The 23,444-nt window shown below is 37.5% G+C and overlaps 1 protein-coding gene across 1 annotated transcript in view; it reads left to right on the forward strand.

The window, feature by feature from the left end:
• Nucleotides 1–3,242: 3,242 nt before the first annotated feature.
• The window catches only part of SmD1 (small ribonucleoprotein particle protein SmD1), a 62,927-nt gene continuing 42,725 nt past the window's right edge, over nucleotides 3,243–23,444 (forward strand). Inside the window, exon 1 of the mRNA XM_090407983.1 lies at nucleotides 3,243–3,329. Within this exon, the coding sequence (XP_090264109.1) occupies nucleotides 3,316–3,329 (14 nt within the window). The 5' untranslated portion in view covers nucleotides 3,243–3,315. The remainder of the gene's footprint in view (nucleotides 3,330–23,444) is intronic.

Raw genomic sequence — 23,444 nt, forward strand, 5'->3', positions numbered from 1 at the left:
CATTTGACATGTAGATGGATATTGTAGATGTGAAGTCTAGATGTTCATATGAGTGTTTACATTGCTTGCTAAGTTTTCTGCTATTGCTTCGGCTTTATCTACATCGGTGTGGATGAGGCCCAGATCTGTTTGGAGAGGGGGAAGATTTGTTTTTGATCTTTCTGATTAGATTCCAAATGGAGTGATTGTCAGGAGAAACAGAAGTCAATCTTTCTACCCAAAGTTGACTTCTATGTGCTTTACGGGCATCTCTCGCTGCAGAATTGAGCCTATTCAGGATTCGTTGTGTGTGTTGTGGTGCATGGATATTATGAAACTTTATGAAGCCTTATTTTTCTCCTTGATCAGGTTCATGATATCTTCAAGTGGTTAGGTCTCAGGGCAGTTGTGGAAGTAGTGACATGATACCAAGTTTGCAGTGCTGCAGAAGTCATATTTTTCCTATACGAGTTGCGAAAAGGTGTCAGCTTATTATTAAAGTACTTTTGATTAGAGATAGTTGTTGAAAGTTAAAAAAAAATCAGCTAACGCTTATTTGTGCCCATATAGGGAGTAGGCGGGGCGTTTGCCCTATCTAACTTTTGGAGACTGAGTGGGCAGTTCAATTTCTACTGGTAGCCAATCAGAAAGATAGCGGGCCCAAGGCTTTCACTGATTAAACGGTACGCAGTGAAGAAGGCGGCAAGCTATCTTGTGGTCCATAACCCTAACACAATATTTTTAATGTCCGAAAATAATGTGGGTTCGATGGTCGATTTTCTTGAGTTAACCCGCGTTTCCTGGAGAAAAAACCAGCTAGCCCGTGCCAGAGATCGACTAACTCATGAACCGGTCTGGAAAATGCTTAGAAAAATTTCCTGTAATCTGCAACTAGATTTGAACCACCAAATCCTTTCTTCGTGTGGTCAAATGCTGTAGAGTGCAAACGCCACTTCTACTGATCTACACAGGCTTTTTGTTGGAAGTTTTAAAAAAACTTGTTGAAAGTTTTTTACACTTAATTATACTATAAATTAAAGATATCAAAATTATATTCCTGGTTTAATCCTTTATTCAAGTGTAAGCAAACAAGTTTGGTATCAACCTTGATATTACCTCTAGGTTTGGCTCCCACTGATAAGACCTCAATAAAGGTCGAAACCAGTAGGTAGTTACCCTTCCCATGATGCATAGCGTTATTCATGTTTGCAAGGATATGTTGTTTGCATTATGGGATACTAATGCAAGTGATGTGAAGTCATACCACCTTTACCACGAGTTTCCCCAGTTCTAGGCTGACCGTACGTACCGTTTTAAACGGGGCAGTAACGATTTTTTCATATTTCCCAGCCGTCCCGTCGATTTAATAAAAATGTTAATTTTGTCCTGCCTTAATAAAACCTATAAATATACTTTAATATTGATCGATCATAAATTATTATTCATAACCTATAACGTATATCAGTATCATGGATATCAGGAATTTGTATAACCATGTCTCATTGTTCGATACTAAATATCAATATCTGCAGTGATTTATTTAGAGAAAATAATAAATTCATTTTGGCATCACTTGTGTCTCAGATGCGGCATCTGCTCTGCTGTAGCATTAGTTTCTGTTTTGTCTGTATGCTAACCAGTGGCTTTGTTATTCAATGCTGGTGGTTTAAATTTCATAATTTTCAAAGTTTTATGTTTTATTTTTTGAAGCTTTAAGTCTATCTTTGCAATGTCAAAGAGGCGAAACTGTAATTTTAATGACGATCTCTAGAAAGACGTCAAATTTATTAAACTGAACAAGCTGTGTAGTGATGGAACAAAAGTGGTATGTCAAAATTGTAATGTTCATTTTTCCGTTGCTCATGGAGGCAGAAGTGACATCTACATAGCCAAAATCATAAGGTTGCTGAAAAGACTCTGAGTTCAGTTAAAAACATTAGCTCGTTTACGGTAAGGCGTGATGGTGATAGCGAAAGTGATAATATTGTAGCAAGTGAAGCTTTTGTTGCTTATCATACTATGGCTCACAGCCAAAGCTTTCGCGCAAATCACTGCTTGTCGACATTATTATTTTTTATTAATTTTATTACGTGACACCTCCAGGGAGTACAAAGATTTATCGAGGGAGGGCACTTACTCTACACCTCTCCATCTCTACCACTCATATCCACCAACCACAGCTACCTTCATCTTGTACACCAATGTCATCTACTGCCGACCACCACCACTAGTATTGTTGCAGACAATCGTAAACATCCGTACCCATGGCGGGATTTCGAACCCGCAGCCTTTTGGCTGGAGAGCGGATACGGTAACCACTCGCCAACTAGGCTGGCACATTGATCAACAAAATTTATGAACCAAAATTTTCTTCAGCACGTACCAAATCAGAAGCAATAATTACTAAGGTTTTATCACCATTCATATTGGGCAAAGTAAAACTTTTTTATTGTCTTACTTTTTCATGAATATAGCATATTACATAACCCCCTCCCGTTTTTGCCAGCCTAATGTCCCGTTTTTTTCTCAAGGAAATATGGTTAGCCTACCCAGTCCTGAAGATATTTCAGGCGCAAACTTGTTTGCTTACATTTGGATAAAGAATTAAACGAAGCATATAATTTCTTGATATCTTTAATTTATAGTATAACCAAGTGGAAAAAACTTTAAACGGTAGATATTGCCCTTCGCTGGAATCACCCAGCTTTATTGCTATCTTGACAACAGGGCCTTTTGTTTGGAAAGACTTAGATTCGAGTAGCCATCTAGAACATGATAAACGAAAGTCTGTATTAGCTGGTTGCATACAGTAATGTTTCCCTTCCTGGGGACTTCGAGAAACAGGCAATTAGATTGGAGAACATACATCCACGGAAATGATAGGCACACTACAGTTGCTATCATTACTTGCTTTGGTGTAATCCAATCCATCCCCACTCAATTTTCAACCGATATTCCATTTTTTGATTAGATTCCATGAAGAAATATTCTGCTTTTCTTCCTCGCTGACGAATAAAGGGAAGAAGAATCTTTGCTTAAATAGCTTATTGCTTGTAAATTCTGTCCTTCGAAAAAGTTTGTTATGTTGATATTAATTTATGCATTAATATTTATTCGTACGAAGGTTAACAGAAAAATATTCACTCGATATTTCAACATGTAACAATTATATATCACTTTTATTATGTTATAATAGTGTACTGGCGAATTTGGCTATCAAGAGAGTCGCGGGAATAAGTTATAGGTTTTGCGATGTTAGAGTAGGGACTTCTATTGTACTATTGAGTGTATGATATGATATTTGCTTTCGAGTTCTATTTAAATTGATGTTTGAAAATGAAGTTAGTTAGGTAGGTTATGTTTGTCAAATTCAAGTTTAACCATTTGCATAGTTTATGTTATAAAGTGTAAATTTATTCTGCGTTTATTAATAACCGGCTTGCCACTGTCAATAAAATTCTTGGCGTCATTGAGTCTGTTTTGTTTTGTCGTGTCTCGGCGGCACGTTGAATTTAGTTTGAAAGTTTCATGGATGGCTTACATACGTTGCGTGGGATATAATTTTTATTTATTCTTAATGAAATGCTAGTTCGGTATAGAGAGTTAACGAGTCTCTAACTAATTGTTTGGATGGTGAAAGATAGCAAATGGAAGGCACTGGCGTTTTGATTTATATTAATTAGCATCGTGCTAGTGTTTTTATGAATATCTCACGACTAGTGGTATAAACGTATGTATGCTCGAGGGTTAGATAATTCGGAAGCTCAGCTGTAGATACCAAACATCGAACCCTTTTGCTACACCTCAGGCATTATTCCTGAAAAAATTCCTCAAAAACATTCCTTAGGAATGTTTGTGAATCCATTGAAAGGGATTCACAAACATTCATCACACTGTGTAATTGTCGATTGCTTGCCGATTGGAAAGCAGATATCCAGTTGGTTATCAAGTTGTATGACAAGATGATTTTGGATTATCAAAATTCACCAAGTTATAATAACGTTCATATGTAATATGAACGTTATTATAACTTGGGATCTCCATGAAGTCCAAAGTCTGATCACATGGAGCCCATACTATCTCACACAATGCCTCTGCTTCTTTTTAGTCATTCACTGTTAGTGCATTTAACTTTTTTTTGGTCATGCAATTCTAATACAGTACCAGATGACAACACTTCTTCACCATGGTATAAATCTGCCCTTTTGCTCCCTTGCAAACTGTACTCTTATTCAAGAGAACCTACTTCACAAAATTGTTTAACTTATTAACTGAGTATCTCTGTGGAATCCATATCTCATGTTGGAAGGCTCATATTAACCATCATTCACAGTATACCTATCATACCTCGCAATGCACTAGGCAGCTCATCCCTAGAGACCCATCTTATGTTTATCATATTCCATCAGTTTTTCTTGCTCTGCAATCCAATCCACAGTCCCATAATCTTTCATCACATTCCTCATCCCATAGTCTTGATATCATCTCAGTTACCTTCCCTAGAGTGTTCTCGCTATTTTCACTTATTTTCTTGAACCCAAGCGACTAGATTAGGCAAGTTCCTCATCCCTGCTCATCCTCCTCCTCAACATCTTTTTTGTTGCTTTTACTACTTTGTAATGTGTCTTTCTGCCACCCCATCTGACTGTTTGTCTGCCATCTACTCTAATCAGTTTCTTAGATGCTGTTCCACCAGTATTTAATATACAACCTGCAATATCCTCATTCCCAAATCAGAAACCATGTACTTTGCAACATTAAGCTATTATCCAGTCTCCTCTGTTGCTGCTCTTAGTTTATTCATGTCATCCTGAAGAGTTACTGTTCGATGGTTGTTTTGTATTGTCTTTCAAGTTTGCATCAGCAAACCACTCTGTATCTTTTCCTTCATATCGGCACTGTCATAGTTCAGCTGTGAGGATGACATGATATAATTTTCCTTTCAGTTAAAAATACCTGAGTTTGGAATCAGTCTGGAATCTGAAGAACTTTTAAAAAGGATTTTTTTCATTTGAAAGTCAGTCTCCAGATTGTTACCACTTGCCCACAAAAGAATTTGGCTGGAGAACACGCCTAATTAAAAAACATAATATACTGTTATGTTTTAGTTGCCTCAGTCATAACTCCAGTCACTTTGAATCCCTCCCCCTCCCACTTTCAAACCATATGCAATATTCTTAATATTGCAGATGGTTTGAAATTCGCTTTGGAAGCTGTTTGGAAAGCTGATCCACAGTAAACAACCACATCAGTTCCTTTGCCGGCCTCATTGGCCAAGTGGATAGCATTTCCTTTCTCCAGCCAATAGGCTGAACTAAAAGTATGGTTAACAGGCAATTTTCATTACAGTATGGGCCTATCACTATGCTTATTGAAGGGCTTGATGGGAAAGAAGACTATGTTTGGTCTTTAGAGCAGGATTTTGGGATTTATCTAATCCTTAGTTCAACCACAGTATTAAATGAGTTATAGGTAATCAATCTTTCATAGTTGGAACTTAAATCCCACTTTTGCAAGAATATTTGTCTTTTGGTGGTGTTATGATTTTGATCACCTTGTGCGAGCTCACTACCATGCTTATTAGAAGCTAAATTGAAGTGACTTGAAAAATGTATTGCCTTTTTGTATTGGACTATATGTTATGGTATGTATGTTTAAAAAAAAAGAAAGGCAAGAGAGATGTGTAGGGTATTCTTAGCATAGTAAAGAGTGAGTTGCCTAATATGGTATGTATGTTTTTTATAAAAAAAAAAAAGGCAAGAGAGGCATGTAGGGTATTCTTAGCATAGTAAAGAGTGAGTTGTCTAATTTATTTATGCAGGAACTGGAGGATGGAGGAAAAGAATGTCAGTTTTGTTATGAGTGATGTTATGCTGGTATTTTGATGTGTATGAGAGAGAGATGGAAGGGTATAACTTCTGCTCAGCTGCCTTAATGAATAACCACAAGAGAGACAACAGCCATTTGAGCAGAAGGTTGATTTTTCATTGTCTTTTTAACATCAGATTTACTTTTTCTTCAACTGTCACTTAATTTATGCTAAGAGTGAAGCTGATGTTTTTGAATTGAGCTGCTTGTGAATATGCTGAATTTTTCCTTTGACTGCTGCGTTCCATTTCTTGGAGTAAAGACATGGATAGTAAGCATAATTTATGTTTTTATTATTATTATTTAACTTTAATCCCATGAAGGAAAGTTTCAGCAAAACCTATAGCATATCAGTACCACATTGGTTAGATGGTTGAGGAGAGAGAGAAGGAACTGTTTGATATGTTTCTTGAATAGCTGGAAGCTCTTTCACAGAACAAAGTTAAATGTAATGAAAGAAGACCAGAAGTTCGTTTTGTAGGTTTGAAAAGGTGATTGGAGTAAGTATGTATGAGAGAAATATCAGTTAACTGAATTGTTCTCTTCTGGATAGTATCAAGTATTTTTTGGGAGAATTTTAATGCACCACCTTGAAAGCAAGAACAGTATTCTAAGGTTGGGCAGTTGTGATTTATAGTGTTGACATTGTGCTAATACTATAAATGTCAGACAGTGCCTTAGCAGAAAAGATAACTTTTTTATAGGTTGGAAAGACAATGAATATGGTATATTTGTTCCAGCAGAAGCTAGAGGTAAGTCAGCCCAAGAAGAGAAATCTGTTCTTGCTTAGAGAGCTGGATATAATTAAAGTTAACGGATGAGATATTTCTTGAGAGAAATATGATTATTTTTATTGCACGAGCAACTCGTGGAATCCGACGACTCATTGTGGGAAACCCAAACTATCAAAATCATATATCTATAAAATAATCATATGCCTATAAATATCTATCATAGCTCTCCTTGAAACTATTAACAGATAAAGCACTTACAACTGACTCAAACTGATTTCATTCATTCATCACTCTCCAAGTGAAAAATCTAATCCTCATGCCCTTGCTAACCACACTCTTACCCAAATTCCAGGAATGGCTTCTTGTTCTGCCTCCACTAGCCCAGTGCAGAAATATTTTCCCCAGCATCTACCCTATAAAACAATTTAAGCAACTTCTGCAGTCCACAAGCCCTCAATCTATGCTCATTAAGAGCATTCTGCAGACCACTCACCATCTTGGTCACTTGCCTCTGGATCCTTTCTACCACTTTCTCATCCCCAAGAAACCCAGGTGACCAGACCTGAGCACAGTAATCCAGATGTGGTCATGTGAAGGCTTTATAAAGAGGACTCCCTATCTCTTCTTGTTAGCATGCTCTTCAATAACTAAGTAATCCTGTTAGCTACCCTGGTGCAATTAGCAATATGTATCTAAAACTTCAGCTCTGTCTGCTACTATCCTCTGACTCATCATCATGAAATTCCTTATATATATATATATATGAAACGTACTATTAACTCGGGGTTGGGATATGTTCATTTTTTAAATTAACTGACTTAAACCCGAGAATTATAACACAATGACATTTATTTGAAAAAAACGCAACATGTTTCGTCAAAAATGACTTCTTCAGGCGATGAGAACATAGAAAGACAATAAAAGACACTTAAATTAACATTGACACACTCTAAAGCTATACAACTATAAAGCCATAATATTCGACTGTAAATTACAGTTATGAGCTTGAACTACAGTCCGAGTTAAAGTTCTATTGTTGTACACCTGTGCGTGTGTGGAATCACGCGATCTCCAGTATCTAATAGTAGAGTTGAAAGAGTCTGCCAAATTATAGCTAAGATTATTATTCAAATGAAAAGGGTCTAAGGTGATTTCCCTTGACTCTACAATGCGGCGCTCTATTTCATCATGGCTGATGTGTAGGTTTGAAGTCAATGTCCAATCTATTTCATGTTGGTGGCCTTCGTTGTTCGTGTTTATTGAAAGCAGGACATGGCCCGACAGAGCAGTAGCTCTGGTTCTCTTATAGGCAATGTCTCTCTGATGCTCTTCGAGACGTAGTAAGATAGATTTTTCTGTCTGTCCATAGTAAGGCTTTCCGCATTCACAAGTAACCTTGTATACACCTGGGAATTGTAGAAGGTTGTGAGGTTGTTTATAGTTGTTGAAGCGTGATCTTATTTTTGGCAGAGTCGAGAAGCACGTTTTTATGTTAAACTTCTTTAGAATTCTGCTCAGCTTTTTGGATAGTGTGCTGATATATGGCAAGACGATATGACCTTTGGAGTCGTCCTGTGTCTCTACGTTGTTAAATTACAGTTATGAGCTTGAACTACAGTCCGAGTTAAAGTTCTATTGTTGTACACCTGTGCGTGTGTGGAATCACGCGATCTCCAGTATCTAATAGTAGAGTTGAAAGAGTCTGCCAAATTATAGCTAAGATTATTATTCAAATGAAAAGGGTCTAAGGTGATTTCCCTTGACTCTACAATGCGGCGCTCTATTTCATCATGGCTGATGTGTAGGTTTGAAGTCAATGTCCAATCTATTTCATGTTGGTGGCCTTCGTTGTTCGTGTTTATTGAAAGCAGGACATGGCCCGACAGAGCAGTAGCTCTGGTTCTCTTATAGGCAATGTCTCTCTGATGCTCTTCGAGACGTAGTAAGATAGATTTTTCTGTCTGTCCATAGTAAGGCTTTCCGCATTCACAAGTAACCTTGTATACACCTGGGAATTGTAGAAGGTTGTGAGGTTGTTTATAGTTGTTGAAGCGTGATCTTATTTTTGGCAGAGTCGAGAAGCACGTTTTTATGTTAAACTTCTTTAGAATTCTGCTCAGCTTTTTGGATAGTGTGCTGATATATGGCAAGACGATATGACCTTTGGAGTCGTCCTGTGTCTCTACGTTGTTACGTTGGTGGCGGGATAATTGGTTGTTAATACTTTTTAGAGAGTAGCCATTGTTTTTAAAGGTCCATTTAAGATGTTGTAGTTCCTTTTTTAGTTCTTCTTCATCTGACAGTACAGATCTTGCACGATTCGCTAGAGTTGATATAATACCCAACTTTTGCGCTGGATGGTGATGGGAGGACGCATGCAAATATCTGTCTGTGTGTGTTGGCTTTCTAAAAATAGAGACTTTAATTGATTCAGGCGTCTTGGTGAGTTTAACATCTAGGAAGCAGATGGAACTATTTTCTTCAATCTCCATAGTCAATTTTATATCTTGATGGCGGTTGTTTAAGTGGTCGAGGAACTTTCCACTCTCCATCCGCTCTTTACACCCCCTCATTCCAAGGTTATATGGACTCCCGAAGGTACACAAAGAAAACTATCCACTGAGACCTATAGTAGACAGCATTGACTCACCCACATACAGGTTATCCAAATATTTGGCGTCATCGTTAAAAGCTTATGCGGGAAAATCTTCTTCTTATATTAAAAACTCAACAGATTTTGTCTCTAAAATAAAGGACCTAAAACTAAAATCTTCTGATATCATGGTGAGCTTTGACGTGGTAGCACTCTTTACCAACGTTCCGACACAGGACGTTCTCCATATTTTAAAAAACAAGATTTCAAATAAAATGTTCTCTCTGTTATCTCACTGTGTAAACTCTGGCTATTTTGAATTCGAAGGTAAACTATATAAACAGGTCAAAGGATTAGCTATGGGAAGCCCTCTCTCTCCTGTGTTAGCCAACATTTTTTTCGAAGACTTTGAAGAAAAGGCGATCTCCTCTTTTACTTTAAAACCAAAAATTTGGCTTAGATATGTGGACGATATATTCCTCATATGGGAGCATGGTACTGAGAATCTTAACAAGTTCCTCGACCACTTAAACAACCGCCATCAAGATATAAAATTGACTATGGAGATTGAAGAAAATAGTTCCATCTGCTTCCTAGATGTTAAACTCACCAAGACGCCTGAATCAATTAAAGTCTCTATTTTTAGAAAGCCAACACACACAGACAGATATTTGCATGCGTCCTCCCATCACCATCCAGCGCAAAAGTTGGGTATTATATCAACTCTAGCGAATCGTGCAAGATCTGTACTGTCAGATGAAGAAGAACTAAAAAAGGAACTACAACATCTTAAATGGACCTTTAAAAACAATGGCTACTCTCTAAAAAGTATTAACAACCAATTATCCCGCCACCAACGTAACAACGTAGAGACACAGGACGACTCCAAAGGTCATATCGTCTTGCCATATATCAGCACACTATCCAAAAAGCTGAGCAGAATTCTAAAGAAGTTTAACATAAAAACGTGCTTCTCGACTCTGCCAAAAATAAGATCACGCTTCAACAACTATAAACAACCTCACAACCTTCTACAATTCCCAGGTGTATACAAGGTTACTTGTGAATGCGGAAAGCCTTACTATGGACAGACAGAAAAATCTATCTTACTACGTCTCGAAGAGCATCAGAGAGACATTGCCTATAAGAGAACCAGAGCTACTGCTCTGTCGGGCCATGTCCTGCTTTCAATAAACACGAACAACGAAGGCCACCAACATGAAATAGATTGGACATTGACTTCAAACCTACACATCAGCCATGATGAAATAGAGCGCCGCATTGTAGAGTCAAGGGAAATCACCTTAGACCCTTTTCATTTGAATAATAATCTTAGCTATAATTTGGCAGACTCTTTCAACTCTACTATTAGATACTGGAGATCGCGTGATTCCACACACGCACAGGTGTACAACAATAGAACTTTAACTCGGACTGTAGTTCAAGCTCATAACTGTAATTTACAGTCGAATATTATGGCTTTATAGTTGTATAGCTTTAGAGTGTGTCAATGTTAATTTAAGTGTCTTTTATTGTCTTTCTATGTTCTTATCGCCTGAAGAAGTCATTTTTGACGAAACATGTTGCGTTTTTTTCAAATAAGTGTCATTGTGTTATAATTCTCGGGTTTAAGTCAGTTAATTTAAAAAATGAATATATATATATATATATATATATATATATATATACCCTCAGGAGTGTACAGAATCTTATGATTAAAATTACATGAATAGTTATGCCATTACTAACTTCCTATCAACAATTTTCATCTAGAGTAGCCTGTTATCTGTCAACATTCCAATATTATCAGATCTTCTGTCATCTAAGGCATATTTTACTGTAACAATCCATCTACATCTTGGTCTTTTTCCTGCCATCCTGGAAAAGAGCACTTGTTTAGCTAATCTTTTCTCTCCCATTCTGTTTAAGTGGCCATACCACTTGAGATTAGCTCTGCTAACACATTCCCGAATGCTAACAGTGTCAATTTCTTTCCTAATATCCTCATTTTTTAATATGATACTGCTATTGGTGCTATCTGTTCTGTCCCTAAGCCAGTCTTTCATGAAGAGTGTTATTTCTAACCCAGCTCGCAGATTAAAATTGGCTTGAACAGTGTCTTGTACACAGCTAGTTTAGTGTTTTGACTGATCTCTCTCTTATTCCATATAAATTTATTCAGTTGACTTACTATCATACCAGCTTTGCTAATTCTGCCATCTATTTCCAAATTTAATTTGCCATCTTCACTAAAATTATGCCTAAATAGTTGAAATGTTTTAATTGTTCTCTAGGTTCTCCATTCAGGATGCAGTTGATGTTTTCAATGTTTCTGCTTATTTTCATTGTTTTTGTCTTTTTAATGCAGATTTTCATACCAAATTTGTTACAGCAGTTATTCAATTTGGTAAGAGAGTTCTGCAGATTTGTCCTGGATTTGTTTAGGAGTATAACATCATCTATATAAAGTAAAGATGATGTTATAGATGATGTTATAACATCATCTATATAAAGTAAAGAGCTGAGATTAACATTTCCAATTGTGATATCAGGTTAAATACCACTTTCCTTCATAATGTGATTCATAATAGATAATGAATAACAGTGAAGATGATATACACCCTTCTCTCACACCTGACTTAACATCAAACCATCTTCCTGTACCTCCTTCAGTTCTAACTGCTGATTTACAACTCAAATGGAGTTGTAAATTGCTTGATATGCTATGTATTGCTTGATATAATGTCCCATTAACACCATATAACTGGAGCATTTTGAGCAGCTTTTCTATTGGCTCCTTGTCATATGTCTTTTCCTGATGCACAGAACTTAAATAGAGATCTTTGTTATATTCCCATGATTTCTCAACTTGTCTTAAAGAGAAAATATGATCCTGATAACCTCTATTTGACCTGAATCCAGCTTATTCTTCACTCGGTTTCCCTTTCAAAATTTTTCATAGCTGTTTCTCAAGTATACTTGCAAAAATCTTCCCCGGCAATACTCAGTAGGAAAATACCGCTGTAATTTTCATGTTCAACTTTATTCCCTTTTTTTTTTTTTTTATTCGTATGGGGCTCCTCCATTCCACCACCGTCCCTTAGGACTGATTGAGCCCTCCTAACGATTAAGAATGTATATTATGACTGTAGATCCGTGTGTGTGTTCACGGCTCGGTTTGTCTATTTTGAGGGATGAAAAACTAGTTTCCAGGTAAAAAAACTCTCTACCTCCATATGAAACCTGCTAACTTACCTTTAGTCAAGAGACACCAGATAAAGGTTCCTCACATCATGGACAGGAATCAAGCCCAGGTCTTTCTGACAAAAGGGCTTAATCTATACTGACTGAGCTATGGAGGCTCTATAGGTGGGTAATGTGTGCACTCTACCCTAATCATCTGGAATTCGACCCTCTGACCAGGCCTTCTGAATTATGCAGTATAGACACTGTAAAACCTCATATCCCTGGCTTCATGAATTTCCTGGAGTACACTTTCCTCAATGTGGTACACAGCTTGTAATCTTTATACCCCAAAATGCATAACTTTTTCCACATTAAATTGACATCCATTATGTTTTTATCCATACTTGTCAGCCTATTTAAATAATCCTGCAAACTGTCTACATCACTTTGATTAACTATTATTATCAACTTTGCAAAGAACTGAATATTTTCTTTCAGAGTTATTTCCTGTATCATTTATGTAAATTAAACAGCAATAGTCCCATTACTGAACCTTGCAGCAAATCACTATTCATCTGTTTTTGCTTTGATTCCGCTCCTCCATATACTACTTTTTTGGTATCTGTCCATCAGCCACCCCTTTTATCCATATCACTTTCATATCAATTATCATTTGTTGCAGTTTGCATAACAGAATTCAATTCCATTGAGTATCCTGTCAAATACCTTTGCAAAATCCAGTGTCATAGTGTAGGCATCCCCTTTATTCAGCTCAGCTGTTACTCTATTATAAAAAGTTTGTAGATTACTAAGGCATGATCTCCTTTCACAGAACCATGTTGTTCCTCATACAAGAGTGGTTTGAAATGTTCTCGGCCTAACAATGAAAAAACGAATTTATAATTTCAAAATTTTTATTTTTCAACAAAATCTCCCTTAAGACTAATACATTTATTACAGCGATGCTCCAGCACCATTATCCCATCCCTGTAGTGGTTCTCAGTAAGATCTGCAAAATAACCCTCCACAGCTGCAATCATCTCTTGATTCGAAGAAAAGCGCTGACCAGTGAGTAAAAGTTTTACTTTTGGGGAGAGATAGAAGACAGAGGGAGCCAAATCTGAGGAACAGTGTGGATGTTCCAACAATTCATAGTGCAGAGCCCTTAATTTTCCCATTGCCAAAACACCTTTGTGGCAGATGCATTGTCGTAATGAAAGATGATTTTTTTCTTCTGCAAACCGGGTCTTTTCTCACGAATTTTTTTGGCTAGTCTGGTTAAAAATTGGAATGATATTCCCCGGTTATTGTTTTGCCCTATTCAGAGATAATAAACAGAATGCTTTAGCATCCCAAAACACTGATGCCATGACCTTGTCTTCTTTGGTGCTGAACAACCGGCATCTGTCCACTGTTTGGATTCTGTTGCATAATGGGGAATCCAAGTCTCATCCATAGTAATAAATCGATGCACAAAATCAGTTTTATTCTTTTTAAAACGCTCCAAGCACTGTTCAGAGATTTTCATGCGAGTGTGTTTTTGATCTGCTGTGAGCAAGCATGGCACCTATCTTGTGCAAAGCTATTTCATTTGCAATTCTTCATGCAAAATATATCCTACACGTTCTTTTGAATCAGAAATCAATGATTTCTGATGTTGTTACACTTTTTGGACATCTTTCACGTGATCACAAAATCTTCAAGGCTAGTACGGCCACGTTTAAACTCGGCAGCCCATTTCTTAATTGTTGAAAACAAAGGAGAAGAGTGCCCATAAACTTTTATGAACTTCGAATGAATTTCTTTTGTCGTTAAACCTTCTTTTACAAAGAATGTTATAACTGAATAATACAGTACTCAATTTTATCCATTTCAAGGGATACAGATGACACTTTTGCTTCAAACAACTGTATAAAACAAACTACTTGATAGAATGACTTGCAATTTCACATGGATGCTTATGACAGATGTACCAACTTAGAAAAAAAATCTTGCTGATACTGTTGCCAAATGAAAATTATTAAAAAAAAGCTAAATCTTAAAAAAAAAAAAAAGCTAAAAAGGAGTTAAAAATAAAAATTTGAAGCTAAAATTTTAGAAGTAGTAGCTGATACTTTTTAGTTAGTTACTTTATTCCAGTTGAAGTGATACTTGCATATAAGTGTCTAAAGACATCTTCCAAGTGATCTTCTATACTTCATTCACTCACGTTTTCACTTAGATTTTCAGCTTTATTATATGTGGCAATTGTTCCAATATTACTCAGTGTAGATGCTGGTAAATGACAGTCTTTACAGCAATTGTTATGCCTGAGGCATTATTTGACTAACAAAATAGCCAACATTGGCAATTCCATCTTGTTTCTTAATTTAGTTTTACTACATTCATGGAACTAAAAATTCATTCAATTTCTGCATTAGAATTTGGCAGTATTAATAAATTTATTTCACACTGAGCAGTTTCTTTAAATGGATTTATTTCAGGTACAGTTTTGTATTCTCTTACTTCAATCCAGTATAGCTCAGTGTTTGCTATATTTGTCCATTTTTTTAAGTGGATAGTATTGCACTGGTATTCAGCAGCTGCAAAATCTTTTTCTGTTTTGCATTATTTCTGAGATGGGAGTAACAGGTTCTTTTATATCTTTTAGTTTATTGTCAACAGAAAAAGAAGAGATTTTTTGTTTGTTCATGCTTAATGATAGTACTTATCCATCTAACTCCTACAGTTTACTCTCCTGACCTTAGGAATCTAGTATGATATTGATTTCTCTAGATACCCTATGACTTTCCTTGATGCACTGCAAACATCCTTTCCTTTATGCCATAATATGCCATAATACTGCTTCAAATTGCCTCCTAAGTATATCATAATAACCTGCCTTGTGTGTGTGACGTGTCATTCCACATGTTTTGCTACCTCCCAAGTCAAAACTACACGATAACTTTCCCTAGTTGGTGGCAAATTTAGCCACCTTAGTTATGGACAGATCTTCTGATCCTATAACCAGATCTAACTCTCATACCTCGAGTACCTTTCGTCACATTCTGCTCAAGTAATTATCTCTCAAGTAGGTGTATAAATTCCATTTTCTTCCTCCTAGTCCATGTCTGAAGTTTAAGCACCCATAATAATTACTCAACTTACACTTGTACTAATCTGTTGATACATGTCTTCCACATCATCCCTAGCACCATCTGGCCTATAGCAGTAACCAGTTTAGTATTTTGTCTTATTGACTGCAGTCTCACACCAGATTGACTCAAAAGAACTGCCCTCTGCCCAAGTGACTCCTATTGTTGTTGCTGCAGTTACTCTTCTATCATCAACAGTACCTTTCCCCCTCCTCATCCTGTCTACTTTATCCTTCCTGAAAATATAAATCTGTGACATTCTTTTTCTGTAACTACATCATCTGCTCTTAGCAAAGTCTCACTAATGGCGCTAATGTTTGGCGAGGTTGCACTAACCAATGCTTTTTATTATTATTATTATTATTATTAAAACAAGACCTCATGGAGTCAAAGACTCATCTAGGAGGTCCTTTTATCTTACACACACATCTCATCATACCGGGTCTTAAACACATTCAAACTCCTTGCAGACACCACACTCTCAGGCAGGGCATTCCAATCATTCACAACTCTGCACGAAAAAAACCTGCCTCTCACTCCCCTACTCACACCCTCTTTATACAGTTTCCAGGTATGACCTCTGGTTCTCCCCTGATCTCCCACTATTCTCTGTAGAACTTCTCCACCATTGATCCTATAACAACCCCTTACCAACTTGTAGGTCCCTATCATATCTCCCCTCTTCCTTCTCTCCACTAGACTCTGCAAATTACATCTTTTCAATCTTTCCTCATACTCGACATTCCAGAGGTCAGAAACTACCTTAGTCAGTCGCCTTTGCACCCTTTCCAACATCTCTTCATCCTTCTGAAAACCAGGTGACCAAATCTGGGCACAATAGTCCATGTGTGGCCTAATCAAAGCCTTATACAATGGAACAAGAATCTCCCTACTTCTACACGTCAGTGTCTTCCTCATCATTCCCAGAAGTCTTTGTGTTGTCTTCACAATTTTGGAGATGTGTCCCCTAAATTTTAGATCCTTATCACTATCACTCCTAGATCTCTTATTTCCTCTACTTCCAACAATATATTCTCACCAAGCATAAATTCTGCATCCCATCTTTGTTTTCCAAATTTTAAAACCTTACATTTTGCAACATTGAACTCACATCCCCATTTGCTTGCCCAATCACTCAATTTATTCAAGTCTTCTTGCAAGGCCACAACATCTTCACTACTCTTTATGGTTCGTCCCAACTTTGCATCATCTGCAAACAACTGAATATCTCCATCCAAATCTTTGCCAATATCATTAATATACAAGTTAAATAGTAATGGCCCTAAAACAGATCCCTGAGGCACTCCACTAGTGACTTTCCTTTTCCTGGATATTGCACCCCCATACACAACTTGTTGATACCTATCAGATAGCCAGTCTCCAATCCAATGCACTAATCTAATATCCAACCCCATCTGCTCTAGTTTGACTGTCAACTTATCATGAGGTACTCTATCAAAAGCTTTTGCAAAATCCAAGTATGAATTTTATGAATTTTATTGCTTGTGTGAGACTGCTGCCTAGCTTATTCAAGGTCTGAAGTGATTCAAAGTTCTGTGTTTGCTATCTAGAGAAGGGTTTCTAGATTATATAAAAAAATTTAAAAAATCTTAAAATATATATAAAAAAAAACCTTAGCTTATCCATGATACTAATGTATTACAGATGTACAATCATTCATGAGTGGGAGTTGCAAAAAAAAAAAAAAAAAAAAAAAAAAAAAAAAAATCTTAATAACCTCATATCCCATCCATATTTTTTTTTTTTTTTTTTTTTTTTTACTGACAGTACATTCCATTCCTCTTTTTCATTTGACATGTTCAGCAAAAATTATTTTACTGATTTATTCAGAGCAGGTGTTTGGATCATGGGAGTGAAAATAGTAATCTGAACTTGGGAAAGAAAAGTGGGAATTACAGAGGCCGTTCTGTTCAGTGTAATTGTAATGTAGTGCCAAAATACATGAGGCTAGGAGAGATCAAGAGAAAGGTATTCTGTTGAAATGGATAACACTACACTACAGACTCAGTAAATTGCCATCCTTTGGTTTATCTGCTCTCCTCTATAATTGGATGGTCAGCTTTCTCTGGTTTTTGACTGCATTTCAGGGTGGATAGCTTTCTCTCTTCAAGCTTTACCACCGGTACAGGAGGAGTGCCTCAGTGTTCTGTCACCTGCCCTCTTGCTCCTACACATTTACTATGAATCCTATCCACAATTTTACTGATGATAGTACACTGTTCGTCCTTCTCATTCAACAAACCATGCAAATAATAAGTTTAGTTTAATCCTTTATCCAAGTGTGAGCAAACAAAGTTTGCACCTGAAAGTATCTTCAGGACTGGGGTAAGGTAGTGCAACACCAGGCAACTTGTTGCAAAGGTGGAGAAAGATCTCATCACTCCTATCTCAGTATCTCCCATAATGCAAAGCACATCTCCTTGCAGATATGTATAATGCTATGCATTAAGGCAAGGGGCCACTACCCATACCGGTTTCGACCTTTATTGAAGTCTCGTCAGTGGGAGCCAGGCCCAGTAATGCAGATACAAAGGCAGAAGCAATGAGAGGTCATCCTAACCTATAGGAGTTGCCAAAGGGTGTGCAACCTTATTATTAAATTACTCCGGATTCAGAGAAAGATGTTGAGAGTTTAGTTTTCACTTGGTTAGACTATAATAAGTTTAGTTTAATCCTTTATCCAAGTGTGAGCAAACAAAGTTTGTGCCTGAAAGTATCTTCAGGACTGGGGTAAGGTAGTGCAACACCAGGCAACTCGTATAGGTTAGGATGACCTCTCATCACTCCTATCTCAGTATCGCCTATAATGCAAAGCACATCTCCTTGCAGATATGTGTAATGCTATGCATTAAGGCAAAGGCCACTACCCATACCATACATAAGGTGTTGCACTACCTTACCCCAGTCCTGAAGATACTTTCAGGCACAAACTTTGTTTGCTCACACTTGGATAAAGGATTAAACTAAACTTATTATAGTCTAACCAAGTGAAAAATAAACTCTCAAAATCTTTCTCTGAATCCGGAGTAATTTATTAATAAGGTTGCACACCCTTTGGCAACTCCTATAGGTTAGGATGACCTCTCATTGCTTCTGCCTTTGTATCTCCACTACTGGGCCTGGCTCCCACTGACGAGACCTCAATAAAGGTCGAAACCAGTATGGGTAGTGGCCCTTGCCTTAATGCATAGCATTATACACATATCTGCAAGGAGATGTGCTTTGCATTATGGGAGATACTGAGATAGAAGTGATGAGAGCGTTCTCCACCTCTGCAACGAGTTGCCTGGTGTTGCACTACCTTACCCCAGTCCTGAAGATACTTTCAGGTGCAAACTTTGTTTGCTCACACTTGGATAAAGGATTAAACTAAACTTATTATAGTCTAATCAAGTGAAAAATAAACTTTCAAAACCATGCAGATGTTCAGACATTCCAAGATTCAAGATCATCTGCAACCAGTGCCTTAAACTCTGATTTCCATGCAGTCATTCAATGGGATGCGGATAACCTGGTCATCAGTGCTATCAAAACACAAGCTTGCTTTTTCTTTTGCAAAAGGGATCTCAGGTCACCTACTGTTGCTCTCACTGATACACAAATCACCAGACTTGATCAGATCTCTCTCTCCTTGGACTGACATTTACCTCCGGTATCTCCTGGTATAAACCACTCAACCATCAGCCTGGTTGGCCAAGTGGTCAGAATACTCTTCATGTTTGGGGTAGTGCAGTGTTTCTCAAACTTCAGATATCCACGTACGCCTTCTTAAATTTTCATTATTACCAAGTATCCCCTTATCAAATAATAAATCGAGTATATTTCATCGTAAATGTCTATTTTATTTGAATTTATATGTTCAAGTAAACAAAAAATATGATTTATTTTTAATAGAACAAAATTTGGTATAGGTTCCTCTTCATTTCCCATCCATGAAAATCGACATTTCAAGTAATTCATATCATACTTATGATGATTTTTCATCATCTTCTTAGTTGGTTCTCTAGAGATGTCAGACGACATACCCGTATCAATTTCATTTAATCCAGATGCAATGTCAATGTTTTCTTGTTGCTTACAGCTACTTGCTATATTGCTGTCTTTTGTGGGTTTTATAAATCCAATCTTTAACCAATGATCCATTCTTAAGAATTTGAAAGCTAAAAAAATTACTGTATTTACTTGAATATAACTCTCACTTTTTTCCCAAAATTAAAGCTAAAAAATCATGTTGCGAGATATATGAGGGGATTTTCGGAAACTAAAGTTTTCAGAAAAAAACTGCAAATGGTGTGACTTACCAAGAAGCTCCTACTCACTATTGCTACTTTAGGCATCGAGAACTGTTTCCTTGTCCTTGTGTGCATCATCAAAGTCATCTATGCAAATGCATATGATTGGTGCGATATTAACAAAAAATTGCGCGAGTCAAAGACAAATTAGCATTTCAACAGTTGAGTTGAAATGCTAATTCTCTTCAACTGAATTCCATAATATCTGAAACACATTCACTATATATTTCTTAGTTTTAACACATTCATGATGGGATGATGTCAAGCAAAACCATATGTTGCACCGTCAACATATGGTTTTGCTTGAGTTTATAGAGCATTTTTTGTTGTAGGGGTGTGTGATTCATTAGTTAGTGCCGTTTTTATCCCAGTTGTCTCTAATTGCACTATTTGTTGAGAAATATAATGATTCCATGTATTAATGATGCATAGCCGAAAATTACCACGTACACCCTGAAGACCTTTCGCGTATCCCAGGGGTACGCGTACCACACTTTGAGAAACACTGGGGTAATGCATCTAAAACCTCCCTAAAATTCTCAATGCACTCTTTCAGCTCTGTATTTTCTACAAGTTCCAGGTCACTGCTCTACTGAACTCAACATTACAATTGTAAGCACACTGAACACCTCTTTCTCTTGTAATCCATCTACCCCAGTCCTCTGAATAGCCTTTCTCATGATGTTTCTCTAATAACTGCAACTTCCAACTCTTCAAGAAAAATGTTAATAAACTTCTTTCCTAACTTCACCTATAAGTGTTTCCTAACTTCACCTATAGAAGTATAAGAAACAAGGCGGATGAAATGGTTGCACTAATTGCGTCTGTGCACCCAGAGATTGTCGGAATAAGTGAGACATGGTTAGATGAGGATGACATCCTGACAGGAATAGAGATGGAAAGGTATGATGTGTTTCGTGAGGATAGAAGGGGTAAAAAGGGAGGGGGAGTGCTATTGATGATAGAGAAAGAGTTATGTCCATACAAGGTAGAGATGCAAGGGGGAAATGGGGCCAGTGGTTTTGAGGCAGTATGGTGTGAGATAGAGGTGAATAGATTCAAATACTTGATGGGATGTTGTTATAGACCTGGTAATGTGGATGGTGGTGATAGTGAAATGTATAGTCAAATAAGCCAAGCAAATAAGAAAAGGATGATCATTATGGGTGATTTTAATTATGGCAATATAGATTGGAATGAAGAGATAGCAACTGGAAGTAAAGAAAATGAGTTTCTTGAGTTTTTGAGGGATAACTACCTCAGACAGTATGTAACAGAGGGCACAAGAGGATTAAGGGTCTTGGATTTGGTCATCTCATCGGAGGATGTAATTATCAATGAGGTATCAAATCATCCACCAATTGGCGAAAGTGACCATGAGGTGATTACTTGGGTGGTTGCCAGCAGTGCAAGGACCCCTGTGAAAAAAGGGTATATGTGGAACTACAAGGGGGGTGATTATGAAGAGCTCAGGAGACAGCTTGCAGGTGTAGCATGGAATGAGGAGTTAGCTGGAAAAGAGATCAATGCAGCTTGGGGGATTTTCAAAAAATATTTAGTGGATGCAATGTCTAAATGTATACCACGGGTGAGAAGGTTAAATAAGTTAGGTGTGAGATGGATGAATAAAGAGATTAAGCATGCAATACAGAGAAAAAGGGCATTGTGGAGGCAGCATAAGAGAAGTGGAAGTAACCAATTTCATGAGTTCTACAAAGACCAGGCAAGGAGAGTGACTTGGTTGGTGAGAGTAGCTAAAGAGAGGTATGAACAGCAGTTAGCTAATGAAGCTAAAAAGAATCCTAGGGAGTTCTTTCGATATGTAGCCAGCAAAAGAAAGAATGATTATGGAAGGATGACATTGATTGGAGGAAATGGTATAAAGACAGCTGTTGCAGAATGTGTGGTGGAGATACTTAATGAGCAGTTCATAAAGATCTTTCAATCTTGTGAATGTGACTTCATGGAGAGATTAAGAGCAGTTGATGATGGGGAGGAGAGACTGACTGTAAGTGAGCAAGAGGTGTTTGGGGAGTTGAGTAAACTAGATGTAAATAAGGCTGTGGGACTTGATAATATATCACCGCGTATTCTGAAGGAATGTGCCAGAGAGTTGACACCTGCCTTGACATATTTTTTTAATACGAGTCTTGCACTTGGTCAAGTCCCTAAAGAGTGGAAGGAGGGCAAGATTGTGCCACTTCATAAAGGAGGTGATCGAACTCAAGCATCAAACTATAGGCCTATCTGTGTGTCAGGTGTTGTGGTTAAGTTGTTGGAGAAGCTTGTGAGAACTAGGATCCAGAGTTGGGTTGACAACAATGGTATAATCTTTGATGGACAGCATGGATTTGCTAAAGGGAGGTCGTGTTTTAGTAATCTACTTACTTATTACAATAAAGTGACTGCTTCCTTGGACAGAGGAGAAGGATACACAGTAATATACTTGGATTTCGCAAAAGCTTTTGATAGAGTGCCTCATGATAAGTTGACAGTCAAACTAGAGCAGATGGGGTTGGATATTAGATTAGTGCATTGGATTGGAGACTGGCTATCTGATAGGTATCAACAAGTTGTGTATGGGGGTGCAATATCCAGGAAAAGGAAAGTCACTAGTGGAGTGCCTCAGGGATCTGTTTTAGGGCCATTACTATTTAACTTGTATATTAATGATATTGGCGAAGATTTGGATGGAGATATTCAGTTGTTTGCAGATGATGCAAAGTTGGGACGAACCATAAAGAGTAGTGAAGATGTTGTGGCCTTGCAAGAAGACTTGAATAAATTGAGTGATTGGGCAAGCAAATGGGGATGTGAGTTCAATGTTGCAAAATGTAAGGTTTTAAAATTTGGAAAACAAAGATGGGATGCAGAATTTATGCTTGGTGAAAATATATTGTTGGAAGTAGAGGAAATAAGAGATCTGGGAGTGATAGTGGATAACGATCTAAAATTTAGGGGTCACATCGCCAAAATTGTGAAGACAACACAAAGACTTCTGGGAATGATGAGGAGGACACTGACATGTAGAAGTAGGGAGATTCTTGTTCCATTGTATAAGGCTTTGATTAGGCCACACATGGACTATTGTGCCCAGATTTGGTCACCTGGTTTTCAGAAGGATGAAGAGATGTTGGAAAGGGTCCAAAGGCGACTGACTAAGGTAGTTTCTGACCTCTGGAATGTCGAGTATGAGGAAAGATTGAAAAGATGTAATTTGCAGAGACTAGTGGAGAGAAGGAAGAGGGGAGATATGATAGAGACCTATAAGTTGGTAAGGGGTTGCTATAGGATCAATGGTGGAGAAGTTCTACAGCGAATAGTGGGAGATCAGGGGAGAACCAGAGGTCATCCCTGGAAACTGTATAAAGAGGGTGTGAGTAGGGGAGTGAGAGGCAGGTTTTTTTCGTGCAGAGTTGTGAATGATTGGAATGCCTTGCCTGAGAGTGTGGTGTCTGCAGGGAGTTTGAATGTGTTTAAGACCCGGTATGATGAGATGTGTGTGAGATAAAAGGACCTCCTAGATGAGTCTTTGACTCCATGAGGTCTTGTTTAATAATAATAATAATAATAATAATAATATCCTACACACACATCATTGGTGTACTATAGGTTCTTTTACCTCTCATATATACAA

The sequence above is a fragment of the Typopeltis vanoorti genome, chromosome 18 (genome assembly GCF_054136105.1).
Source record: "Typopeltis vanoorti isolate ZY-2024b chromosome 18, IOZ_Tvanoo_1.0, whole genome shotgun sequence".
NCBI lineage: Eukaryota > Metazoa > Arthropoda > Arachnida > Uropygi > Thelyphonidae > Typopeltis > Typopeltis vanoorti.